General features: G+C 38.8%; 2 protein-coding genes across 2 annotated transcripts; both read right to left on the reverse strand.

Annotated features, from left to right (window-relative positions):
- Positions 1–488: 488 nt before the first annotated feature.
- On the reverse strand, positions 489–1771 carry LOC117274318 (uncharacterized). The gene is made up of 2 exons (XM_033653573.1): positions 1117–1771; positions 489–1060 (listed from the first exon to the last, which is right to left on the reverse strand). The coding sequence occupies exons 1-2, from the start codon at positions 1769–1771 to the stop codon at positions 489–491; spliced, it is 1227 nt and encodes a 408-aa protein (XP_033509464.1).
- Positions 1772–9727: 7956 nt separating this feature from the next.
- On the reverse strand, positions 9728–10393 carry LOC104086850 (uncharacterized). The gene has a single exon (XM_009591195.1). It carries the CDS (start codon positions 10391–10393, stop codon positions 9728–9730), a length of 666 nt encoding a protein of 221 aa, XP_009589490.1.
- Between the last annotated feature and the right edge of the window lie 13312 nt (positions 10394–23705).

The raw sequence follows: 23705 nt of genomic DNA on the forward strand, positions 1-23705 counted from the left end.
GTCAAGATGTTCCATTACAGCCATATCCAGCATGGTAGCTTCATGCCTTCTCTCAGACCTCTAAAGAATGCAGCAATTGACAAATGAAACAACAGCTTGTGAAAGGGAGTCATATCAGTCTTGTGCACCTTCTGGGGAATATCTAGTTCAAACTTTTGAGAAAACTTTCTTGTGACCATAATGCCAGTGTCAACATCATTGTCTATGGCTGACCACTTTTTCTTCAAGTAATTTTCAAATCCCAAAGAAGAGATATTCAGAAGCATCCCCAGCTCCTCAGCATCAAACTCCATTTCAAACCCCACTATATTAATTTTTACTACCTACCCATCAAATTTCAAATTTGCATAGAACTCCACCACAACAGGAACACATACAAGAGGGAAAACTTTGACAAACATGTGCTTCCACCCCTATAGTTCAAGTTTTTCTACCAGTTGAGCTATCCCCTTCTCATCAGTGTTTGTAAGAATCTTTCCATTAAGCACTTATCTGTTCCTGAACTCTGTGAGTCGATCAACTGCAGCCGGCACATTCTTTCTTGTATTTTCCCTACTGGTCCTTGCAGAAGGCATAGCAGTTTTTGTAACTTTGGCAACCTTTCTCTTTGGTGTAGAGGACTTAGTTAGCGAGGCAGACTCAGACTCATCCTCTCCATCCAGCTCAACCATAGGTTCCACAATTGAGACCTTCTTCCTTGGCTTCTTGGCACTTCTAACCTCTTCATCTCCAGTGAAAGGAGTTAGCAGAGACCTAGGTTTCTGAGTCCTTTTCTCTTCACCAGTTTCTTCTGAAGGGGCTATGACAGTGTTCCCATTGGGCATAAAGCCTTCAGACTTTTCACTCAAATTCTTATTCTCTTCCTCACTCTCTTCATCCACTCCTTCACTCTCACTTACTTTTTCTTGATCCTCACCCTCACTCTCAGAATTGTCCTCAACTTCACTATGATTTTCTTCTTCTGCAGAATCATTTACTTGTTTACCTATCTTATCATCCGTATCACTCTCCTTCTCATCTCCAGATGCTCCCTTATTCTCAGAGTTTTCTTCTTCATTAACTATGTCTTGAGCATCATGCTCATCATGATTGTCCATGACTTCTTCTTTTTTTTACCCCCATCATCATCCTCATTCTCCGTCCAGCTAAATGAAAGACTATCAGATGCCTCCTTTTGCATTGGTTCTTTACTTCTTTCCCCCTCAACCACAGGCCCCACAGTAGTAGTATCTACCTCTTTCCCCATATCACATACACCATTTTCTACGGTGAATTCTTCTACTTTTGGTTTCTCACTCGTGGATGGGAGAGAGTCTAAGGGTGCAACATATATATTAGATACCAAAACATCTAATTTTGAATGAGGATTTTGTACCTGATTAGCAATGACTGGCACCGATTCCCCCTGAACCACAGATTCCTTGACCACTGTGTCTACCTTAGTAACAGCATCAGGCACTTTCTTGACAGATTTTCTTGGAGTAGCCTTGAACTTGATTGACTTAGAGGTATTTTTCGCAGTAGGCTCAGGTGCATGGGTGGTTGGTTTTGGAAGTGGGGATGCAGTGGAGGTGGGAATGGTGAGAGCAGCAGGAACATAGGATGATGATGCAGGTACAGTGGAAGATATTGAAGGAGAAGGAGCAGGTGTTAGTATAGGTTCACTTGATAGCTTGGCACTTTTCTTTGATTTGGGCTTCATGATTTTGGATTTTGCTTCAGCCTTGGATGATAATTTGGATTTAGAGGGGGTTTGACTGGATTTAGGCATGGTAATCAGATAAGAGACTCGATGAAGAGAATAGGAGAATTGGTTCTTTATATTTGTTCTTATTCTTGCTTAGAGTTTGAGAGAAACAGTGAGGTCTGAGAAGCTGATCATAGGGGCCTTTTAAAGACGTTACTCTTGATTTGACTGGAAGAGAGAAGGTGACCAAATTTAAGTTCTAACGAGACTCTTATAATTGTTACTTTGACTGTTAGGATTTCAGGAGTAATTGAACTTTAATTGCACTAGGATTCCCCCTTACTCTTTGACTAGAAGAAGACTAGAAGTAATGCCAACAGAGTTAGAAATCTGAGCATAACAATAATTTTAGGATATTAAGTCCCAGTGAATTAAGACAATGTGGCACGTACCTGAGTCGAATAACCAACGCATTTAGTAGCTCCTTACTTATTTCTACAATTAAGCTTCAACACTTCACATTAGTATCATACAACACAGTTATCAGCCATATTTTCCAAGCAAGTGTGTGTGCTTAATACAGGCACGAAGTTGAATCAAACATATTGTACTTAATTATCTACATCTAATTATACTTTTCTAGCCAATCACCGGGTTCAACTTCGTTGGAAGAATTGATTAGACCTAGTTCTAGTATATTCCTTTCAAAGTGATCCCTACTCAGAGCTTTAGTAAAAATATCAGTAATTTGATCTTCATTTTTATAAAAGTTAATTGAGATCATTCTCTATTCAACATTGTCTATGAGAAAGTGATGTCTAATGTCAATAGGATTGGTTCTCTTGTGCTAATATGGATTTTTAGCAATGTTTATGGCACTGGCGTTATCACAGAAAATGGGAACACAATCAACAAATATACCATAGTTCCTTAGTTGTTGTCTTATCCATAGCAACTGAGCACAGCAAGATGATGCTGCCATATATTTAGCCTCAGTTGTAGATAAGGCCACTGAGTTTTGCTTCTCGATTTCCCAAGACACCTAACAAGAACCTAGAAAATGAGTTGTTCCTGAAGTGTTTTTCCCGTCAACATGAAAGCTTACATAGTTAGCATCAGCATAACCAACTACATCAAAACTATATCCTCTGGGATACCATAGGCAGAGGTCAGGGGTCCCATAGAGATATCTTAGTATCCTTTTGATAGCCTTCATGTGAGATTCCTTGGGATTTGCACACAATCCCACACTAAATACATTATCCAGAATGCTTGCTGTGAGGTACAACAGTGACCCAACCATTCCTCTATAAAGTTTCTGTTCAATATTTTTCCCTTCTTCATCAAGTTCCAGTTTTGTTGCAGTTGTAATGGAAGTCTCAATGGACTTAGAGGAGTCCATGTTCAACTTCTTTAGTTATTCCTTGATGTATTTATGTTGATATATCATGGTTCCAGTAGGTGTTTGCTTGATTTGCAGCCCCATAAAGAAGTTCAATTCACCCATCATGCTCATTTCAAACTCAATTCCCATCATCTCAGCAAATTCCTTATCTATTGCTTCATTGGTAGCCCCAAAGATAATATCATCCACATACACTTGCACAATCAGAATATTCTTCCCTCTCCTTCTTAGAAATAGAGTGTTGTCCACCTTTCCTCTTAAAAAGTTATTGGCTAAGAGAAACTTTGAGAGTCTTTCATACCAAGCTCTTGGAGCCTGTTTCAGTCCATAAAGAGCTTTATCCAACTTGAACACATAGTCAGGAAATTCTTCACTTTCAAATCCAGGAGGTTGTTTCACAAACACTTCCTACTTCAGATAACATTCAAGAAGGCACTCTTTACATTCATCTGATACAAGGTGAACTCCATGTGGGCAGCAAAGGCTATCAACATTCTTATAGCTTCCATTCTATCTAGATATGCAAACATCTCATCATAGTCAATGTCCTCCTCTTGATTCTATCCCTGAACCACCAGTCTGGCCTTGTTCTTTGTGATATTTCCTTGTTTATCTAGCTTGTTTCTAAACATCCATCTGGTACCTATGACAGTTTTGTTCTTGGGTCTTTGTACCAAGTGCCAGACCTTGCTTCTCTCAAACTGATTTAGCTACTCTTGCATTGCCATAATCCAGTCTGGATCCTTTAGGGCTTCTTTGATGGTCTTAGGTTCAACTTGTGAGAGAAATGTTGTGAGTGTACATAGATTTCTTAGAGAAGACCTGGTTCACACTCATACATTTGGATAAGAGATGATATTCTCAATAGGATGTGAACTTTGATGCTACTATGGTCTAATCTGTATACCTAGAGAAAATTCACCAAAGGAGTGACCCAAAGGAACAGGTTCAGTGGGTGTGGCTTCATCAGTCTGGTTAGCAGTTAGAGTTTCTTCTTCTTGTTACTCGTGATCACTGTCAATTTCCATGTGTTCTTCGAATCTATCTTCATACTGAGGTTCAGATTCCTTTGTAACTCTATCACCAGTGAATCCTATGTCATAATCTTCATCCTGCAAACCTTTCTCAGCCAAATTGTTAGATTCATTAAAGATAAGATGAATATTTTTCTTTTACACACATAGTTCTTTTATTAAAAACTTTATAGGCCTTACTATGTGGAGAGTAACCTAAAAAAATTTTCTCATCACTTCTATCATCAAACTTACCTAGAGCTTCTTTTCCATTATTACGCACAAAACATTTGCACCCAAAGGCTCTCAGGAGAGTGATGTTGGGTTTTCTTCCTCGAAGTAACTCATAGGGAGTTTTCTAAAGAATGGGTTTGGCCATGCATCTGTTTAGCAGGTAACAGGCAGTATTAACTGCCTCAGCCCAGAAACTCTCAGGTAATCCACTAGCAATCAACATGGTCCTCCTCATGGCTTCTAGAGATCTATGCTTTCTTTCTACAACCCCATTTTATTGTGGAGTTCTAAGTGCAGAGAAATTATGGTCAATACCATGTGAGCTACAGAACTCAAGGAATTTGGAATTTTCAAACTCAATTCCATGATCAGTTCTTATACTAAATACATTGCTCCCCAGTTTTGTTGAATCATTCTAACAAAATACATAGAAAATATCAAAGGTTTCATTTTTAGATCCCCAAAATAAAGTCCATATATACCTGGAGAAGTCATCAACAATCATAAAACATACCTCTTTTCTCCTCTGCCCCTTACTCTCATTGGTCCACATAGGTCCTGTGAAGGAGTTCAAGAGGTTTAGAAGTACTGACAATCTTTTTAGATTTAAAGGATGACCTTACATGTTTCCCTCTAATACAAGCATCACACACCTTGTCAGAGGAGAACTCAACTTTTGGTAGACCAAGGACCAAGTCCTTTGCTGCCAACTTGTTGAGTTGGTAGAGACTAGCATATCCTAGTCTTCTATGTCATAGCAGTGGATCATCTTCCACTACACTCAAGCATGTGTGCTCACTCTGGGAAATTGAAATAATCGATATCTTGTAGACATTGTTATGTCTCTTACCCTTTAACACAATTTCATCAGTATCTAGTGACTGTGCAAATTTTGAAATTGAATTTTACCTCATTTCCTTTGTCGCATATTTGAGAGATGCTAAGAAGATTGTGTTTAAGGCCTACCACATAATACACATCTTCTATAGCATGAAAGAGTGACTTACAAATCTTGCCAATACCTGTTATCTGGCCCTTTTCCCATTTCCAAATGACAAACCCCCTCCTTAGAAGGTTGTCAGTGAGAGGAAGTTCTTCTTTTCTTCAGGCATATATATTGAGCATCCACTATCTAGATACCAATCTTGATTGTTCCCTCCCACTTTAGCCTGCACAAGAATTCACAAGTTAGTTTTGGGAACCCAGACAAGCTTGGGTCTCTTTTTTGTTTGAAAAGGGATGAATCAGATCTCTTCTTACCCAGAAAGGGAGAGGATTAGAAGCTATTTTCTTATTAACCTTAATCCACTTAGTATGGACAAGAGGCTTGACTTTTGGCTCCTCTTCCTTCTTTATATTTTTAGCAATACCAAAGATGCTTCTAAACATAGCATGAATTAAGGCAGGACAAGTGTCTCTAAAGTGTCCCACCTTTCCTCAATGAGTGCACATGTTATTATCGGAAATTCCTACATACTTTGGGTCAAACTTAGGGACAGGTTTTCTGTTGCCAATTCCGGATTTGTTAGAGCTATAGTTTTCATTCAGCCAATTTAAGATATCAGAAGATCTATGTCATTTGCTTAATCTAGAGAGTTCATAATTAGCCTTTTCTATATTATCCCGTAGGATTTTATTCCTACATTCAGCATCACCAAGATTATATTTAGCCCCTTTTCATTCCTTTTCAAGCTTATTCTGCAGATCACTCATTTTTCATTTACCATGTATATCAAGAGACTTCTCATTCTTAGAAGTAAGCTCAAGAACCTGGTTCTTAAGATCTTTGACCTATTCCTCTAGATTAGCTCTGTTAAATTCAAGCTCTTTGAGATCAAGTTTGACACATGAAAGATTACTTATTAGCTGATCATTTTCAGCACTCATTTTATCCATTTCATTCATCAAGGTCACAATTATGGCCATCGGTTATTTTTTAGACATAACATGAATGTTTTCTTTCAAGTTAGAGATATTTACCTGGTTTATTTCATCTTCAGTTTCTAAATCACTCATGGCCATCATTCCTATCACTTCTTCCTCTATTTGGGATTCTTTAATCGCCATCAATGCCACTTTGATGTTTTCATCTCCAAAGTCAGCTTCCAAGGTCTTCCATTTAGCATGAGCAGAATGCAAGAGGACACTTTGAAAAGAGTGTTTATTGACAAGCTTTTGTAGAGCAGGTCCTTTGCTTTAACATTTTTTTGAACTAGATGACGGTCTTCCTCATCGTATTCCTCTTCTCTCTTATTGAACTTGTTACCTTCACTATTTATTTTGGTCGAGAGAATTGGTCCATGACTGACAATTACCCATAGGTCAAAGTCAGTGGCCTGAAAAAATGTTTTCCATGCGTAGCTTTCATTCATAATAGTGGTGTTCATCAAACAAAGAAGGTCTTCCAATATGCATTCCAAGCTGCACTGGTGGCTCTGTCTCCACAGACCGGTGTTCATCAATTACAGCATAGAGACTTATAGTCTCATTCTCCTTTTCTTTCTCTTTATCACTTCCACTATCCTCATATGCTGCCAAGAAAGCTTGCTTCATTGCTTCAGTGAATCCTTTACCTAGGATTTTTCCTTTGTTGGAACTTTTTTCTCCCATCTTCTCCCGTTTCTCCTTTTTAGCTCGTTCTTTCCTCCACTGAATTTCCTACATTGGGTAGTCCTTGACGATGTGATCTAGCTTGCTACACTTGTAGCACCCATCATAATTAGCTTTGTCGACCTGCTTAGGCTTACTGTTGGTCTCTCTCTTGGATGCACTTTTGGAGTTCTTCATGAACCTCTTGAACTTGGCAAACATAGCTAGATCAGGATCATCATTGTCATATTCATCTTCCTTCGAAGCTTTAAGAACCAAGGCGTTATCCCTCTTTGATTCTTCCTTGTGCAGTTCTATCTTTCTTATTTTATGAGTTTTAAGTTTCCAACCAACTCATCAAGTGAGATTTTGTCCAACTCCTTGGCTTCTTGGATTGCTGTGACTTTTGATTCCCATGAAGCTGGAAGAATCCTTAGAACTTTGCTGACCAACTCTTATGAGGTGAACACCTTTCCAAATGAATTCAATTTATTGGTTAATATAGTAAACCTAGTCATCATATCCAGGATGGGCTCACTCTTTCATGGAGAAGAGCTCATAGTTTTTCATAAGTAGCTTTATCCTTGATCTTTTCACTTGGTTTGTTCCTTCATGGGCATCCAATATCTGTTTTGTATTAGAGGACGTATAAATTCTATTGTACTCATCAGGACCAAGTCCACAAATAAGGATTTTCTTACCCTTTGCATTCTTCTCCATCATTCGGAGATATGCTGCCACAAATTCAAAGGGGTCCTTAGGAATTGTTTCATTTTGTGCATTTTGATTAGTGGGAGTTAATGGACCTTGAATCATTATGGTCCATAGTTCATAGTCTTCAGCTGTTAGGAAGTCTTTCATTCTTTCTTTCCACCAACTATAATATTTTTCATTGAACATGGGTAGTCTGGTAGTTGATTATCCTTTATTAATTCTGGGTGGAGCACTCATCTTGCTTCCAGGATCTCTCTAGGTGTTAACCGTGTGTGTGAGAGAACATGCTCTAATACCAATTGTTAATTTGAGTGACCGTATGATTCACTAAAGAACTTGGTTCTTTACCGTGTTCCTTAACTTGAAGGAAAGTAAACACACCAATTTTTACGTGAAAAATTTAACCGACTCAAAAGGTGCAAAAACTACGACCTACTGCGTAGGATTTTAAACTTCAACTCCATTAGAACAATGAGCCAAAAATGTATCAATTACAAGACTGTAATTCAATACTCTCTAGTACTCCTACTACGACTAGTTGATTTACAAGTTACTCTAACTTGTAAAGCAAAACTCACTCCAACTCAGTAATTATTTGTTACACTTGATTACAACTCGATTTCCTAAAACACATTTGCTAGACTGACTCAAGAAGAATACAATGCAAGTACTCGACTAGAATGAACAACATGACTCTTTAGTTGATGTGTAAAGGATAAAAGCAGAAGTCCAAAGTAGATAGTATTTAAACGCATAAACTTGAGATATTCTAGGAGTCCTATACATAGTTAGATTCTCCTTTGATAGGACTCCTATTGTTTCAAGGATTCCACAAGCTTTGGGACTCTTGTCTCGGACTGAATTATTCGTATCTTCTTGAGCAACAACCCTTATCTCATGTACCAGCCTTCTTCCACCAAACTCAGACTTGGGTAACTTTGAGATAAAGTTATTGTCTTGTACAGACGTACAATCATCAACTTGAGGAGCTGGTCCTTTATCTTGAAGAGCTAGTTCGTAGAACAATTAAGCAGCTACGTTGAGGATCTGGTTCTTTGAATCATTACATCTAGACATACTTTGTTAATCATCAAAACCTCAATACTCAACATTTTGCCTATTTTATATTCAAACATTTTGTTAACGAGCCTCTGATAAGTGGCTCCTGCGTTCTTAACCCCAAATGGCATCATATTATAGCACTATGTTCCGAAGTTTGTTATGAAAGAAGTTTTTTTCCTGATCCTCCGGGTTCATCCTGATTTGATTGTACTCGAAATAAGCAAGAAGGAAATGCATTAACTCGTGCCCGGACATAGCATCAATCATTTGATCAATGTATGACAATGGAAACGATTCTTTAGGGCACACTTTATTTAAATTCTTATAATCCACACACATTCTAAACTTGTTATTCTTCTTCGGAACTACCACTACACCAGCTAACCATTCTGGATATTTTACCTCCCGTATAAAACCGATATTGAGTAGTCGGGTTACCTCTTCTTTAACAAACTTGTTCATGACCTCGGCAATCAGATGTTTCTTCTACCTTATCGGTGGGAAGTTTGGATCCAGGCTTAGCTTGTGCACAACCACCTTTAATAGGATACCTGTCATATTTGAGTGCGATCACGATAGGCAATCTGTGTTAGCTTTAAGAAAATTTATAATTTCTAACCTGAGTTCGGGATTGAGTCATGTTCTAAAGTGAAACTTCCTTTCCAAAAATTCATCGAATAGGGCCACTTTCTCGAGTTCTTCCGCGGTTGACTTGGTTGCATCCGGCTCCTCCGGTACCTGAAAATATCTCGGCACCTGGTGGGATTCCGACAACTCCTTGCCTTTATCATCTTCATTTGGAAAGGGAGAAGGCATCGAATCCTGTAATTGCTATTTGTTGGATCTTTCTCCTTGCTGCTAGATATAGTCACCGCATTCATCTCCCTTGCCGCCAGTTGGTCTCCCCTTATTTGCTTAACTTCTTCCAGTGTTGGGAATTTCAACAACTAGTGATATGTTAAGGGAATAGCCTTCATCTCGTGTATCCATGACCTTCTGAGGATTGCATCGTAACCCATATCGCTATCTACCACTTCGAACATAGAGGTTTTGATCCATCCTTTGGCGTTTAAGCAAAATCTCTCCTTGAGTTGTCACACTTGTCAAGTTGAATCCAGCTAAGAGTTTTGTCTTCGGAATGATACTTCCGGTCAGCTTTGCTTGCTCCAGCACTTTCCATGGGATGATGTTTTCTGAGCTTTCTGGGTCAACCAAAATACATTTAATTTTGAAATCTAAAACATTAAGAGAGATTACCAAAGCGTCGTTGTGTGGCAGGAGAAGTCCATCAGCATCCTCCTCCATGAAGGTGATATTATCTTTCGTGACTCCCGGGCGTCTCTTGTTGTGAGTCACTAATATCTTTGTTTTCTTAGCCGTTGAGAAGGTTACACCGTTGACTTCATTTCCACCAAAAATCATGTTAATAGTCAACCGAGGGGAGTCTTTTGTTGCCTTCAAAGGCTCTGCATTATCCCGGCTTCGGCCGTAATTGTTCTTGGTTCGATCACTCGAGAATTCCTTGAAATGGAAATTTTTTAGTAATATCGCAACCTCTTCGCGAAGACGTCGGCAGTCTACAGTTCTATGGCTGTGAGTCCCATGGTATTCATACCACAAGCTGAGATCCCTCTGGCCCGGATCAGATCTGACTGGCTTTGGGAAACATGCTTCTTTGATATTCCTCATCGCCGATACCAACTCTACTAAGCTGATGTTGAAGTTGTAATCTGATAACCTGGGATATGTGTAGAACCAAGCCCCTGGCACCTCCTTTTCTTATAATGATCTGATGCTCCGGCCACAGTCGGTTCTTCTATTAGGAGCAAACCTATTTGAGGTCTAAAACCCTTTGCTCCGCATCCCTCGATTCTTTCATACAGCAGGAAACGACCTTTAGAGGACCGACGATCCTCATCAAAGTCACTTTTAAACTTATCCTAGTTTTTTTATTGCCCTTCCCTTGGTTGATATCAGGAACCCGAGTTGATTATCTTCTATCCTTATTTTAGACTCATAGCGGTATGGACATCCTCCCATGTGGTTGCTTGAAACTCGAGCAGGCTTTCCTTCAGCTTTCAGGAGGCGTCGGAGCTCCGCGAATTTAGACCCTTTGTGAACGCCTCCGCTGCCCACTCATCTAGTACCGCCGGTAGCATCATCCTCTCCTTCTAGAAATGGAACACGAACTCTCGCAACAGTTCAGACTTACCTTGCGCAATCCTAAATATGTTCGCGTTTCTGGCCTAAACCTTCCTTGCTCCTGCGTGGGCCTTAATAAACGAGTCTGCAAGCATCTCAAAAGAGTCAATTGAATGTTGGGGTAAAAGAGAATACCATGTCAGGGCCCCTTTTGTAAGGGTTTCATCAAACGTCTTTAGCAAGATAGACTAAATCTCATATTTAGCCAAATCGTTCCTTTTCACAGTCATGGTGTAGGTTATGATGTGTTCCTGCAGATCCGAGGTCCCATCATACTTTGGTATATCCGGCATCTTGAACCTCTTCGGAATTAACTCTGGCACTGCGCTCGGCTTAAACGACAATTGCGTGTATTTTTTTGAATTTTGGCCTTTCAGAACTGGCGGTGCGCCTGAAATCTGATCCATTCGGGCATGAAAATCATTCGCATTTTGATCCATTTATTCGTTCATTTCCCTTTTAAACCTCATGAGCTCGGTTTTGAAGGGGTCATTCCCGTTACTATTCCCAGATCTGCTACCGGTCCCTCCTGCACCGTCGAAACAAACTTCACCCCTTAGTATGTTTTGATTTGCAGGAACGCTGGAGGAACCGGGCCCTTTCCGTTTGTATTGTTGGAAGCGCCTAACAATGCTTGTTTTAACTCCGTCATTACCCGATCCTGCCTTGAGAGGTGACTCATGATTGCTTTATGTTGTTCTCTTAAGATTTTCACTGTTTCCACAACACGTTCCTCCTCCGCGTCATCGGGAGGGTGCTCCCACACATGCCGGGGGGGGGGGGGAGGTTTATACTGCCCTTCACAAACCGGGGTTATTTCATCCCTTCATTATGGGTGTCGCTGATTGAGTCATCATGTTGAGGCAAATCTTCACGTTCCTCAACGTTTTATGTGATGTTGACATCATTAGCTGCTACATCTGATTTCTTACTAAGGAAAAAATCAAACAAGGTAGTGATAAACGAATGAATCAAAGCAATTACGCAGCTGTCTATGCCCCACGGTGGGCGCCAAACTGTTTATCCGCAAAACGATACAATTAAATTTGTTACGTAGTTAATAGACAAGCAAATTGATTTGATCCAAAAATTAATAATGAGATAAGATAAATATTAAGATTAGTAATAGAAATTAAAGAAGATGACAAGCATGGCTCCGAGAGAAAAAATGAGAATAACGATAAAATTTAAGCAAAGTTGTTAAATTGAGAGTAAAAGTAACAAGATAAAGCTTTTGTATGCAAAAAGTATTTCGTCTCTTACAATGGTTGTTGAACATACTATTTATAGCTTTACCTAGTGAAACAAAATTCTATGATCAATCTCTTCTTAAATGATAATAAAATAGCTATTGATGAGCATGTAACGGCAGGCCATGAATGCAAATAGTCTCTGTAACGGTCGATCATTTAATGTTAGAGAATATTCCTTCATTGAATACTATCCGATGGCAAATACTTAATCTTCTCCCGTTGACTATGCTCCCTTCGGGATTTACCCAATATCGGTTGCATTTGTTGTATCCGGTATTGGTCGTTACTTGACTTGACTTTTGCCTATCTTCGGTTTCACGTGTCATATTATCATTCGACTATTTGTTATAAACCAGTTTTACCCCATACGGTTCTATAAGTACCATCAACATTATTGAAGGGAAAAAAAAAGTATGAGTTGTTTGTGAGAAATGCATGGAAATGAATTATGTAAGAGGGAATAAATGCAAAACATGGGTAGAAGATCAAAAGGAATGGCGTTGTGCACAAAAAACCAAAGATTTTGACATATATATATATTGGCCGTGGATGGAGGCAATATACAGAATCTGGTTGGAATGAAGAATTCTACAGCTTTTAATTATTTGGAGGTGGGTACATTGAATATGGAGTAAACTAGAAATTGAAGTGGTCCTTTTGGATATGCCTGCTTTTCACCCAGTATGGGAACCAAATGTTTGCTCATTTTCCCAAGTCGTTACCCTTTCATTGTCTCATACACTCTCATTCATTTCCTCCTCAATTCAGAATGTTCTGCACAATTCCACGTTACTATCAGTCAAAAGTATAATACATTTATCTTATAATATCACTGACAATTTTAATAAATTTACACATTCAGCTCAAATTTAATTTGTTGTAGTATAATGTTACTTGTATTATTTCTCAGATTATTCTTTAAATTACCTTCAAGGTGACTTGAGACTTGAGAGTGCAAAACAATTTTGTACTGTCAGTGTAAGAGAAGTTAAATCCAAAGATTATTACTCCATAATATCTAGACTAATGAGTTGTTTAGGTTTTTCTTTTTATTATCCAACCAGGAAGGAATGAACTTGAAGAACAACATGAAAATTAATGTTATTTGCTTGTTCTAGCTTGCATCAGTAGCGGACCCAGAATTTCACGCAAGCGGGTTCAGTGAAAAAAGATATTATGCGGCTATAAGAGTGGTTCCGGCAAGCGAGATTTGTGTCGCTCTTTTTTTCTTTGGTGGGGGATCATAATGCTACCCGAACAATTTTAAAAAGTTGAGATCATCATTCATTTTGTATTTTTTTCTCAAAAAGATGGGCAAGAAATATAATAAGAATTTTATTTTCCCAATTTATTCATTAGACTGTAATAAAATTTGACAAATCAAAAATCTTTTTCTTATTGATAAAGAACAAAGTCGTTAATTCACAAACAAAAGATAACAAAATTAAAGAGTAAGTATAACTTAAAACAAACTAATACAGACTATAGAGAAGAGAGCATATAGAGTAAACTAATAATTTTAATGTAACATAAATAAATAATTTAGCATAACTAATTTAAAAGGAACTAACAAATTATAAATAATTTTACCCTAATTTTAATGACTGCCCTTTGTATTTTAGCAAAACTAATGTAAGATTTCACTTTGTTGCAATTTTTGATCTTTTGAAGTAAAATCGACGGTACAATAACTCTTGTTGGGTTTGGTAAAAAAGAATAAATATAAAATAAGAGGAATAAGCTAATTAGCTAGCAAGGCTAGGTCTTCATAATTTTAAAGAAAAAAGAAAAAGGAAAAAAGAATAAACTAAAATCCCAAAAAATCTTTGTAGCAATAGATTTCGAACTCCCGACCTGCACAACACTTTGAACCCGCGTGACAAGATAACCTTTGGTCAAGCGGATTCAATTATAATAGATATACACATTTTACGGAAGTTAACATATATAAATATCAAATTTTTTTGACGAAGCGGGTTCATTTGAACCCTCTTGAACCTACGTGGGTATGCCCCTGGCTTGCATGCTGGGGCGGATTTTATAGCCCAATATATGTGGTACGTAAACTTATTCTCATTCAGTCAAACTAGGTATATATTTTATGTACAATTTTTTTTTTAATTGATTTAATATTATCTGCTGACACCCATGCTCTAAAGAAATTAAATAGTGCACTTGATTGAATGTTGAGTTATTTACTTAGAAGAACAGAAAATATTTTTTTTCTCCTTTCTTTAGTGTATTATAAAAGTTCTAAATCCGGCTCTGCTTTGCTTGTATGATAGTATCACTATTGGAAGAGTCAATTGTTTACTTTGAGTAACAACTTTTATTCAATTTCGTTTTTGTTTCAATCAATAAACGTTGTTATTAATCTTTGTTGCTCAAAAACACCACCAATCATACAATTTCTTACACCTTTTACAAATACTATATATCACCTACTATTATAATTACTGACACCGAAAAATGATCAAAAAATAATTTCATAACGTTACAAGTTAGATGGATTATGCCAACAAAGTTGGAAAATGAGAATAGTTAACTAAGAAGTTGGCTACAGGTGGCCCTTTGAATAGTAGTAATTCGGTGAAATACTTTTTACACGGGTACAATCGTAGTTGTGAAGAAAAGAGAAAGATACAATATTTCAATTCTCAAATGTCCTTTTGAGAATCTCTCTCATTTATATTCCCACCAACTCATTCTAGACGTGGAGACTGTAATAATAGAGGTGGTTAGCTATCTTGATGGAAATCAGACACTTCATTTTGAGTAAGTTAATGTAAGACCTGCAAACATTTAATAATTTTAAAACTAACTCTTAATAATGTAACTTTTTATTTGATTTAGACATTTAGACTAGTGATGGGGCATGGAACTTTACCTAGGTGACATGGTTTGGGTTCTGATCCTACGATAACTCCAGCTCCTCTGTATGTTGGATTCACATGTCTATACAAGTAAAATCGAGGCTAATGAGTACTCCGATTTTTCGGTGAGGCAAACGAAGCAAGGACATAACTGCAAGAAATCGCAATTGAAGCCAGGAGCCTCTCGCATCAGGGCCCGAGCAAAACACCTGCCCTCGGAGTCATCGAGACCACGCCTCGGAGTCCGGTTCGAATTCCAAGACCTCGAAGAACATTACCAAATGACCACGCATGATTAACAAAGGGACGTGACATCCGTGTCCAACTAAATATCACGGCGTGAATCGTGGCCCGTATTAGCGGTAGTTCAGTGATTGGCGAAAAGGAAAATTTTTACCTTTTTTAGAATTGTACTTAGGGTAAAACTCATCTACTATATAAAGAAAAAGTTGATTATTCATTAGGAACATTGTAACACGCATACCAAGTCAATATACATTTATTTTCTTTGCTTCTAAAGATTATTTTAAGTTCTTAGTTTTGTTCATAGCCTTCCATAAGTTTTTGGCTCCAAATCGAAGGAAGGCTAATTGTTTGGATCATAATCGAGCTTGAACTCGGTCTTACTATTGGTTTGATCATTTATTCCATCGTGTTTGGATGGGATCGCGCATTGCAGCGGAGTTATGTTAAGGTATAAACCTTATGTTAGAATCGTGTGATGATTCTATGGTGTGTGCTGGATTTTTAGCATTTCTTTGTGGCGGTACTCGTTAGTCTGGCGAGACAGTTCTCTTAATTGAGTCATTTTCATGACTAAGTACATTTGAATTATTGCGTATTGGTGCACGGATGGCACGGGTTGTGGCTTTGAGTTATATTGGTACGGCATGTTTGTGGAATAGTTGTGTTTAGTAATATAAGATCATTGGACCTAGAATGGGTACTATCAGGTTCGATTTTGGTATATTCGGGAGTATAATATTGAAAGTCGGCTCAGGAAGTGATTATGGTTCTGGTTGGGGTAAGAGAGCTCCGTGACTTGTTGATCTGGTAAGTGGTCATAAAATTTTGCGTATTTCTTTTATTATCAACAATGTACGAAGGTTTTGGGATGATGTTTGGTTCGATATGGGTTTAATACTAGTAATTGGTTGATTTTGGAGTAGTCACTGTGATCAGGAATGGTGCTACAAGCATGCGAGTTGTGTAATATGTTAGGTAATTATGTCTGTGGTTATGGTGATAGTTATGGCTTGATACAGCTTGTTCAAACTCATACATGGTGTAAATGTAAGATTCGTGTCTTGAAAGAAATTCTAAAGATTGGAAATTAATTTCCAAGGTTAATGGCTACAGTTAAATAAATGATTTCAGTGGTATTATGTTGTCAAGCCTATATGGAATAGGGTGACGGGGGTTCACCCCTGGGTACGTATGTGGTAAGATGGAACAGTGATTTGATGGCTTAAAAACAACTCTTCGCACGTTCGAGTACGAATATATGTTTAAGTGGGGGAGAATGTAACGACCCGACCGTTCGTTTTGAATATTACAACCCCATTTTTCTATTTACTGCTCAAATTATACTTTACAGTTGTTGTGTGAATTGTCGGAATAAATGGTTCGGGTCCGGTGAGGTTTTAGAATGAATTGGAACACCTAGTTTCATGGTTTAAAGCTTAAGTTAAAACAGTGATCGGATGTCGACTTATGTGTAAACGACTCCGGAATAGAGTTTTGATAATTTCAATAGCTCCGTATGGTGATTTTGGACTTAGGAGCATGTCTGGAAAATTATTTGGAGGTACGTAGTGGAATTAGGCTTGAAATGCCGAAAGTTAAATTTTTGGGAAGTATGCCCGAAGGGCTATTTACGAGTGATTGTGAGGTATGCCCGAGGGGCTGTTTACTAGTGATTGTGAGGTATGCCCGAGGGGCTATTTACGAGTGATTGTGAGGTATGTCCGATGGGCTATTTACGGGTGATTGTGAGGTAAGCCCGAGGGGCTGTATACGAGTGATTGTGAGGTCTGCCCGAGGGGCTGTTTATAATTTTATCACTGAGTTGCATCGCATTGGCATGCACACATGACATACATGCATAGAGATGTATTTTCCTCATGTTGTACAGTATCATATCATTTATGATTTCCCACACATTTTGACAGATCTGCATAGTAATGCATTTGTTTTACACTGGTTATCTGAAAAGGAAATAAAACATCTTACTTATTTTGGAAAATATTTTTGAAAAAATTATTGTTTTCAAACTTATTCATACTTTTGGAAACATCGGTAAACGATTTGGGTTTTCACTGATTTACTTGAAAGGAAGAACTGTTATTTTAGGAATCGTGATTTAGCTGAGCATTTTATTTTCGATTTACTTCTGGTATTATTTGTTTATGTTGTTATGGCCTGTTGTGGACTATTGGTTTTTGGACCCGACCTTGGTGGAAGCTCGTCACTACTTTCAACCTAGGGCTAGGTTTGTTACTTACTCAGTACATGAGGTCGGTTGTACTGATACTACACTTATGCACATTGCGTGCAGATGTTGGCTGCTGTTGTTGATGTGCTCGATGGTTGCGAAAACCATTCGGGGGCAGGATCTTTGGTTCGTAAGATAATCAGGGCCGGCTATTACTGGATCGACATGGAGAAAGATGCAAAGGACGTTGTACGAAGATGCGACGGTTGCCAAAGACATGCACCGATGATCCATCAACCCGGAGAGCTACTTCATTTGATCTTATCCCCATGACCGTTCATGAAATAGGGAATGGATATCATCGGTCCCCTACCGTGGGCACCTGGTAAGGATCAATTCATACTGTTTATTACCAATTATTTCTCTAAATTGGTCAATGCTCAAGCGTTCTAGAAAGTCCAGGAAAAAGAAGCCATGGACTTCATTTGTGACCACATAATATGCCGGTTTCGGGATACCTACCGAGATCGTGTGTGATAATGGGAAGCAATTCATCGGCAGCAAGGTAACAGAATTTTCGAAGATCACAAGATTAAAAAGATCTTGTAAACATCCTATCACCCTAGTGGGAACGGACAAGCAGAATCAATAAACAATACCATACTTCAAAACCTAAAGAAGAGATTGACCGATGCTAAAGGGAAATGGAAGAAATTTCTGCCCGAAGTCTTATGGGCATACCATACAACCTCGAAAGCTAGTACCGAGGCCACTCCATTTTTATTGGTTTACGGTGCCAAAGCACTAATACCGGTCAAAGTGGGAGAATCGAGCCTCAGATTTCGATATGCGACCGAAGAATCAAATGGTGAGGCGATGAGCACGAGCCTAAAACTATTGGATGAAAGGCGCGAGGTCGTCCTAGTCCGGTTGGCCACCCAGAAACAGTGGATAGAAAGGTATTACAACTGAAGAGTCAACCTCCGACACTTCAATAACGGGGACTTGGTATTAAGAAAAGTGACGTTGCACACCCGGAACCCGAACGAGGGGAAGCTGGGGCCAAATTGGGAAGGACCGTATCGAGTCATCGGGATTACCGGTAAAGGTTCGTACAAACTCGAAGCAGGAAACGGTGCACAGCTATCGAACAACTGGAACGTGACACACTTAAAGCGGTACTACTGTTAAGGTACGGTCTCATTCACCTTTTTATAATACTGCGAATCAGACTAAACCTTGCAGGCAACAACCAAAGGAGAATGTGACTATTAGGTTTTAAAGCACGCGTTATACTCTTTTTTCCTTGAACCGGTTTTGACCCAAATGGGTTTTTCGGCAAGGTTTTTAACGAGGCAACATTAAGCCGTGCTAACTTAGAATCGAAGACCGGTTTTAAATCGAAGTCAATAGTCTCATCAACGGTATTGGATCCCTTTCAAGATCGACCTCGAATACTGGGGGGCATCACCCTCGGGTCATGCTTCTTAGCAAGGAAAGAAGGAAACTTTGTGCTTGAACAGCCTAAGCTCGGTGGTTAGGATTTATTGTAAGGGCCAAACGGTCAAGTGAACCATTTCTGTGTAGGCCACCTTAGCCATAATACAAGCTTTTACACGCTTTTAATCTTGTACTTTACACACAGAAATGAAAGAAAGTTTCTACCTTGCTATTACGTATTTTTTCCTCTTAAAGCATCGAGTCTAAGGGCTATCCCTACCCGGGGACTATCAAGCCCAAGGGTTACCCCTATTCGAGCCCAAGAGCTACCCCCACTCGGGGACTGTCGTCTGAAATAAGTTCGGACAACTCGGGTTATCAAAACTCGGAAGCACAAAACCTATTAGGTAGAGCCCAAACCTAAAAGGCTACGGTCGCCCTAAAAACGGCTCGGAGACGTCCGAAACCCGTAATCAAAATATAAGGCCTTCAATAAAAATTCAAAACCTGCCAAAAGGTTACCCTCGGTAAAAGCATCGTCTAAGAACACTTAAGCATTTTTGAAAAACTTTCGGTCACTTCGAGTTTTCAAAGCTTCGAGCAAATAACAAATTGCATCGAGGTCAGGTCCTGTTTGGACCTCCGAAAAACAAATGACTTATTACTACATTTGATTCTATACTAAGGCACTAGAAATATCTGCAAGAATAGAAATTGTGAAAAGATGCTAAAAAAATTGAAATTGCCAAAAGGAGAAATTTTATATATTCCGGAATATCTTTACATAGGCACAACAAAAATGGCCTCGAAATAAACAAAAAATATCTACACAACACAAAAACAAAGAAAAAAATCTAAGGCATTCACACCTGATCTTCACCGGAGCCCAATTTAATCGCCAGAGCCGCCGGAACCTTCGGATCCTTTGGAACCCTTAGAGCCTTTGGGTTCGGCTAGTTTCTTCGCCTCGGCCTCAAATCGCTTTGCCTCCTCGATCTCGGCAAATCAGTGATTGGTGAAAATAAAGATTTTTACCTTTCTTAGAAATATACTTAGGGTAAAACTGCCCTACTATATAAAAGGGAAGCTGATTATTCATTAGGGACACTGTAATACGCATACCAAGGCAATATACATGTGTTTCCTTTGCTTCTAAAGATTATTTTAAGTTCTTAGTTTTGTTCATAGCCCTCCATAAGTTTTTGGCTCCAAATCGAAGGCATGCTAATTGTTTGGATCATAACCAGCCCGAACTCGGTCTTACTATCGGTTTGATCAATTTCCATCTTTAATCTGCTCATCTAACGTTCTTAATCACTTGTATTGAATTAGTCCATATATCCTTAAAACCGCACATAAATTCAATTGTTATCCATTTTTAAGGGTAAACAACATGCTTTACGTACAAATTACTCTTGCCGTTGCATGTCGAAAAAAGATATATTTCCTCTTTTTGTTCTTAGATTCCCTTAGTTCAATCAATTTTCATTTATTCAGATTTTGGATTCGAACGGACGAATTCATTATCGAAATGATATCGGTCTTGTTCAATTCTATTTTTTTTTAATATATCAGATGTTTTAATCTTGGGCATTAAGTTTTTTCTTTGAGTGCTTCCAAAAGTACTTTGTGGCCTAGAGCTTGATATATTAATTGAACTAAGCCACTGAGTTGTTCTTCATTATGTACATTTAGTCAAAGTCATATGTTCCGTAGATTGTTTTTAATGTGTGTATTTTAGATGTATATAAATATACACAATTATTAAATTAGTTTTTTTTTGTTTTCTTGAGATTTTAAAAAATCAAAGGGGAACCTAACAGTTAAAATATTTAAAAGCTAATTAATTAGTAATAATTAAAAATCTAAAAATTTGCCTAATATTTTAAGAGCCTTGTTTTTTGCTTAAACAAAATAATGCCCACTCTTTGTGCATTAATATACCAATAAATAAGAAGAAATAACCCAAATAGCCGTTCACCTAATCTCTTAAACGATAAATAGTCGGTGGATATATAATATATGTATAATTTATGTTTAATATATGTATAACTGTGTATAATCAATATATAATTTATATATATCGGTTATAAAAATAAACATTGAATCTGGCGGGATATTTGTATAACAACTAGCGTTTTGCTATCTTCTGATTTTTTTCTTAGTCACTAAGTTTTTCCGAATAGGCGATCACGATCTATCACGGAGGAGTCAGTGTCTAACCATTCAATTTTCCAGAAAGAATGCATTCGTCAATTGAATGGCTTTATGTTTTGTTATTCACTATAATGTAGTCAGTCTTGATTCTACACTTCATAGTTTGTTATTCATGACTTTATTATCATTTTCCTAGGGAATTTTATCATGTGAATAAGGAAAAATTCTTTTTAATTATGTATACGGTTGAAATCGAGTTCGTGGTGCATCCTATTCCCCGACATGGTAAGTCAGACTCGAGACATGACAATAAAGGACTGAAAATCGACCCCAAATCCCACCGGCTAGAACCCGGAGACAGGACACCTGCCTTCGAGAATATCGAGACCATGATCCCGGAATCGGTCCTAGCCTCAAGCGACTTTGAAGAAACATTGCCAGCATAACCAACAAAAGACTGAAATATCCGTGACCGGCCGGGTATTACGGCGGGAATCTCGGCACGTACCGATAAAGAACTGACAATCAGTAAATCATAAGATTTTTTACCTTTTATAGAATTGTACCTAAAATAGGACTCATCTACTATAGAAAGGGGGTCTAATAATTCATAAAGGAGGTTGCAACAGGCATTCCAAGGCAATATATCATTATTTTTCCTGTTATTAGTTATTCTGCTTTCGTCCGTCAGTGCTTGTTATTATAAGCCCGGATCAAGGGCAAATATTTCACCAAGGCTTAAATCGTCTTCCTCGTGTGGTTTGAGCTTACTTCATCCTAATTTATTTAATTCGTCTTTATTTATTGCTTTGTGTCAAATAAATTCGCGTATCCTTAAAACCACTCACAAATTTAATTGTTATTCGATTTTGAGGGTAAATAGTTTGGCGCCCACTGTGGGGCTAAGGATAATAGTGGCTATTTGATATAAATTTCTATAACACACAATACTTTACACTTGTTCTTTGGAGTGTCTCTAATTTCAGGTTAAATCTCAAAATGTCAAACTCCCAGTCAGCACCTCTACATGTTAGCGATGAGTCCGGTTATCGCAGCGAAAAAAATAACATAGTGCCCAGTGGCAAGGTGCCGCCTGTTGATCCCATCGGAATTCCGGTCGCTGACCAGATTGACGCCAACTCGCATGTGGCCATTGACGCAAATCTGCCTACTGACCCCAAGAATAGCGTCTGTGGTGAAGCCCGATCAGCAGTTCGAAATACACAAGATATTGGAGGGGACGAGATCAATTTACGGGTGATCTTCGAAATGTTGCAGGCTCAACATGCGGCGATAGCATAGTTACAGAACCAAAGCCGCACGCCAAGTAGAATTGAACCTGCACCCGCAGAAATGAACCAATCACGGAGTGACCGAATGAAAATGAATCGGGGACTAACCCCGAGATCATAAAAATGCTCGAGGAAGTGACAAAACGGATAGAATCGGGGGAGAAGAAAATCGAAGCCAATGACAAAAAGGTGGAAACCTATAATTCCAGGGTCGACCAAATCCCAGGAGCACCCCCGATATTGAAGGGCCTGGATTCCAGAAAGTTTGTTCAAAAACCTTTTCCTCCGAGCGCAACGCCGAAGCCAATCCCGAAAAAGTTCCGCATGCCCGAAATTCCTAAGTACAACGGAACGACCGACCCAAATGAGCATGTGACCTCCTATACATGCCATTAAAGGGAACGACTTGGAAGATGACGATATCGAATATGTCCTGCTGAAAAAGTTTGGGTAAACTTTATCCAAAGGATCTATGCTATGGTATCACAACTTACCTCCTAATTCTATTGACTCGTTTGCTATGCTTGCAAATTCCTTCGTAAAAGGACACACCGGGTCTATCAAGGTCGAGACAAAGAAGTCAGACCTTTTCAAAGTAAAACAGAAGGATAATGAGATGCTTAGAGAATTTGTGTCCCGGTTTAAAATGGAACGAATTGACCTGCCACCGGTCGCTGATGATTGGTCGTTCAGGCTTTCACCTAAGGACTCAACATTCGAAACTCGTTGGCTTCACAACAGTTGAAACAAAACTTGGTAGAATATCCAGTTGTCACTTGGGCCGATGTTCATAACCGGTATCAATCAAAAATCAGGATCTAAGACGATCAGCTTAGGGCCCCTTCCAGGTCCGTGTATCCCGTCATAACCTTCGACAGAGTCAAGAGAGACATCGATCGTGAACCGAGATCAAACAGGGATCGGTATCAGTCGTACAATGGAGATCGAAGAAGTAGTGAGTCTGGGCGGAACCCTATGAGAAATGAAAGGAGAAATTACCGTGGTCAAAACAACCGAGGACTCATGAGCAAAAATAGCTTCGACAGGCCCGTCGGGCCTAAAGAAGCGCCATGGTTATTAGAGTACAACTTCAACGTCGATGTCGCTGCTATCGTATCTACCATCGGGCGCATCAAAGATACTAAATGGACTCGACCTTTACAGTCTGATCCAGCCCAAAGCGATCCTAACCTAATGTGCAAATATCACGGCACTCATGGCCATAGAACAAAAGACTGCCGACAATTAAGAGAGGAAGTGGCCCGGCTGTTCAATGACGCACATCTCTGAGAGTTCCTGAGTGATCGGGCCAAGAACCACTTCGGGAATAGGGATTCTAATAAACAGACC

Source organism: Nicotiana tomentosiformis, chromosome 2 (genome assembly GCF_000390325.3).
Source record: "Nicotiana tomentosiformis chromosome 2, ASM39032v3, whole genome shotgun sequence".
NCBI lineage: Eukaryota > Viridiplantae > Streptophyta > Magnoliopsida > Solanales > Solanaceae > Nicotiana > Nicotiana tomentosiformis.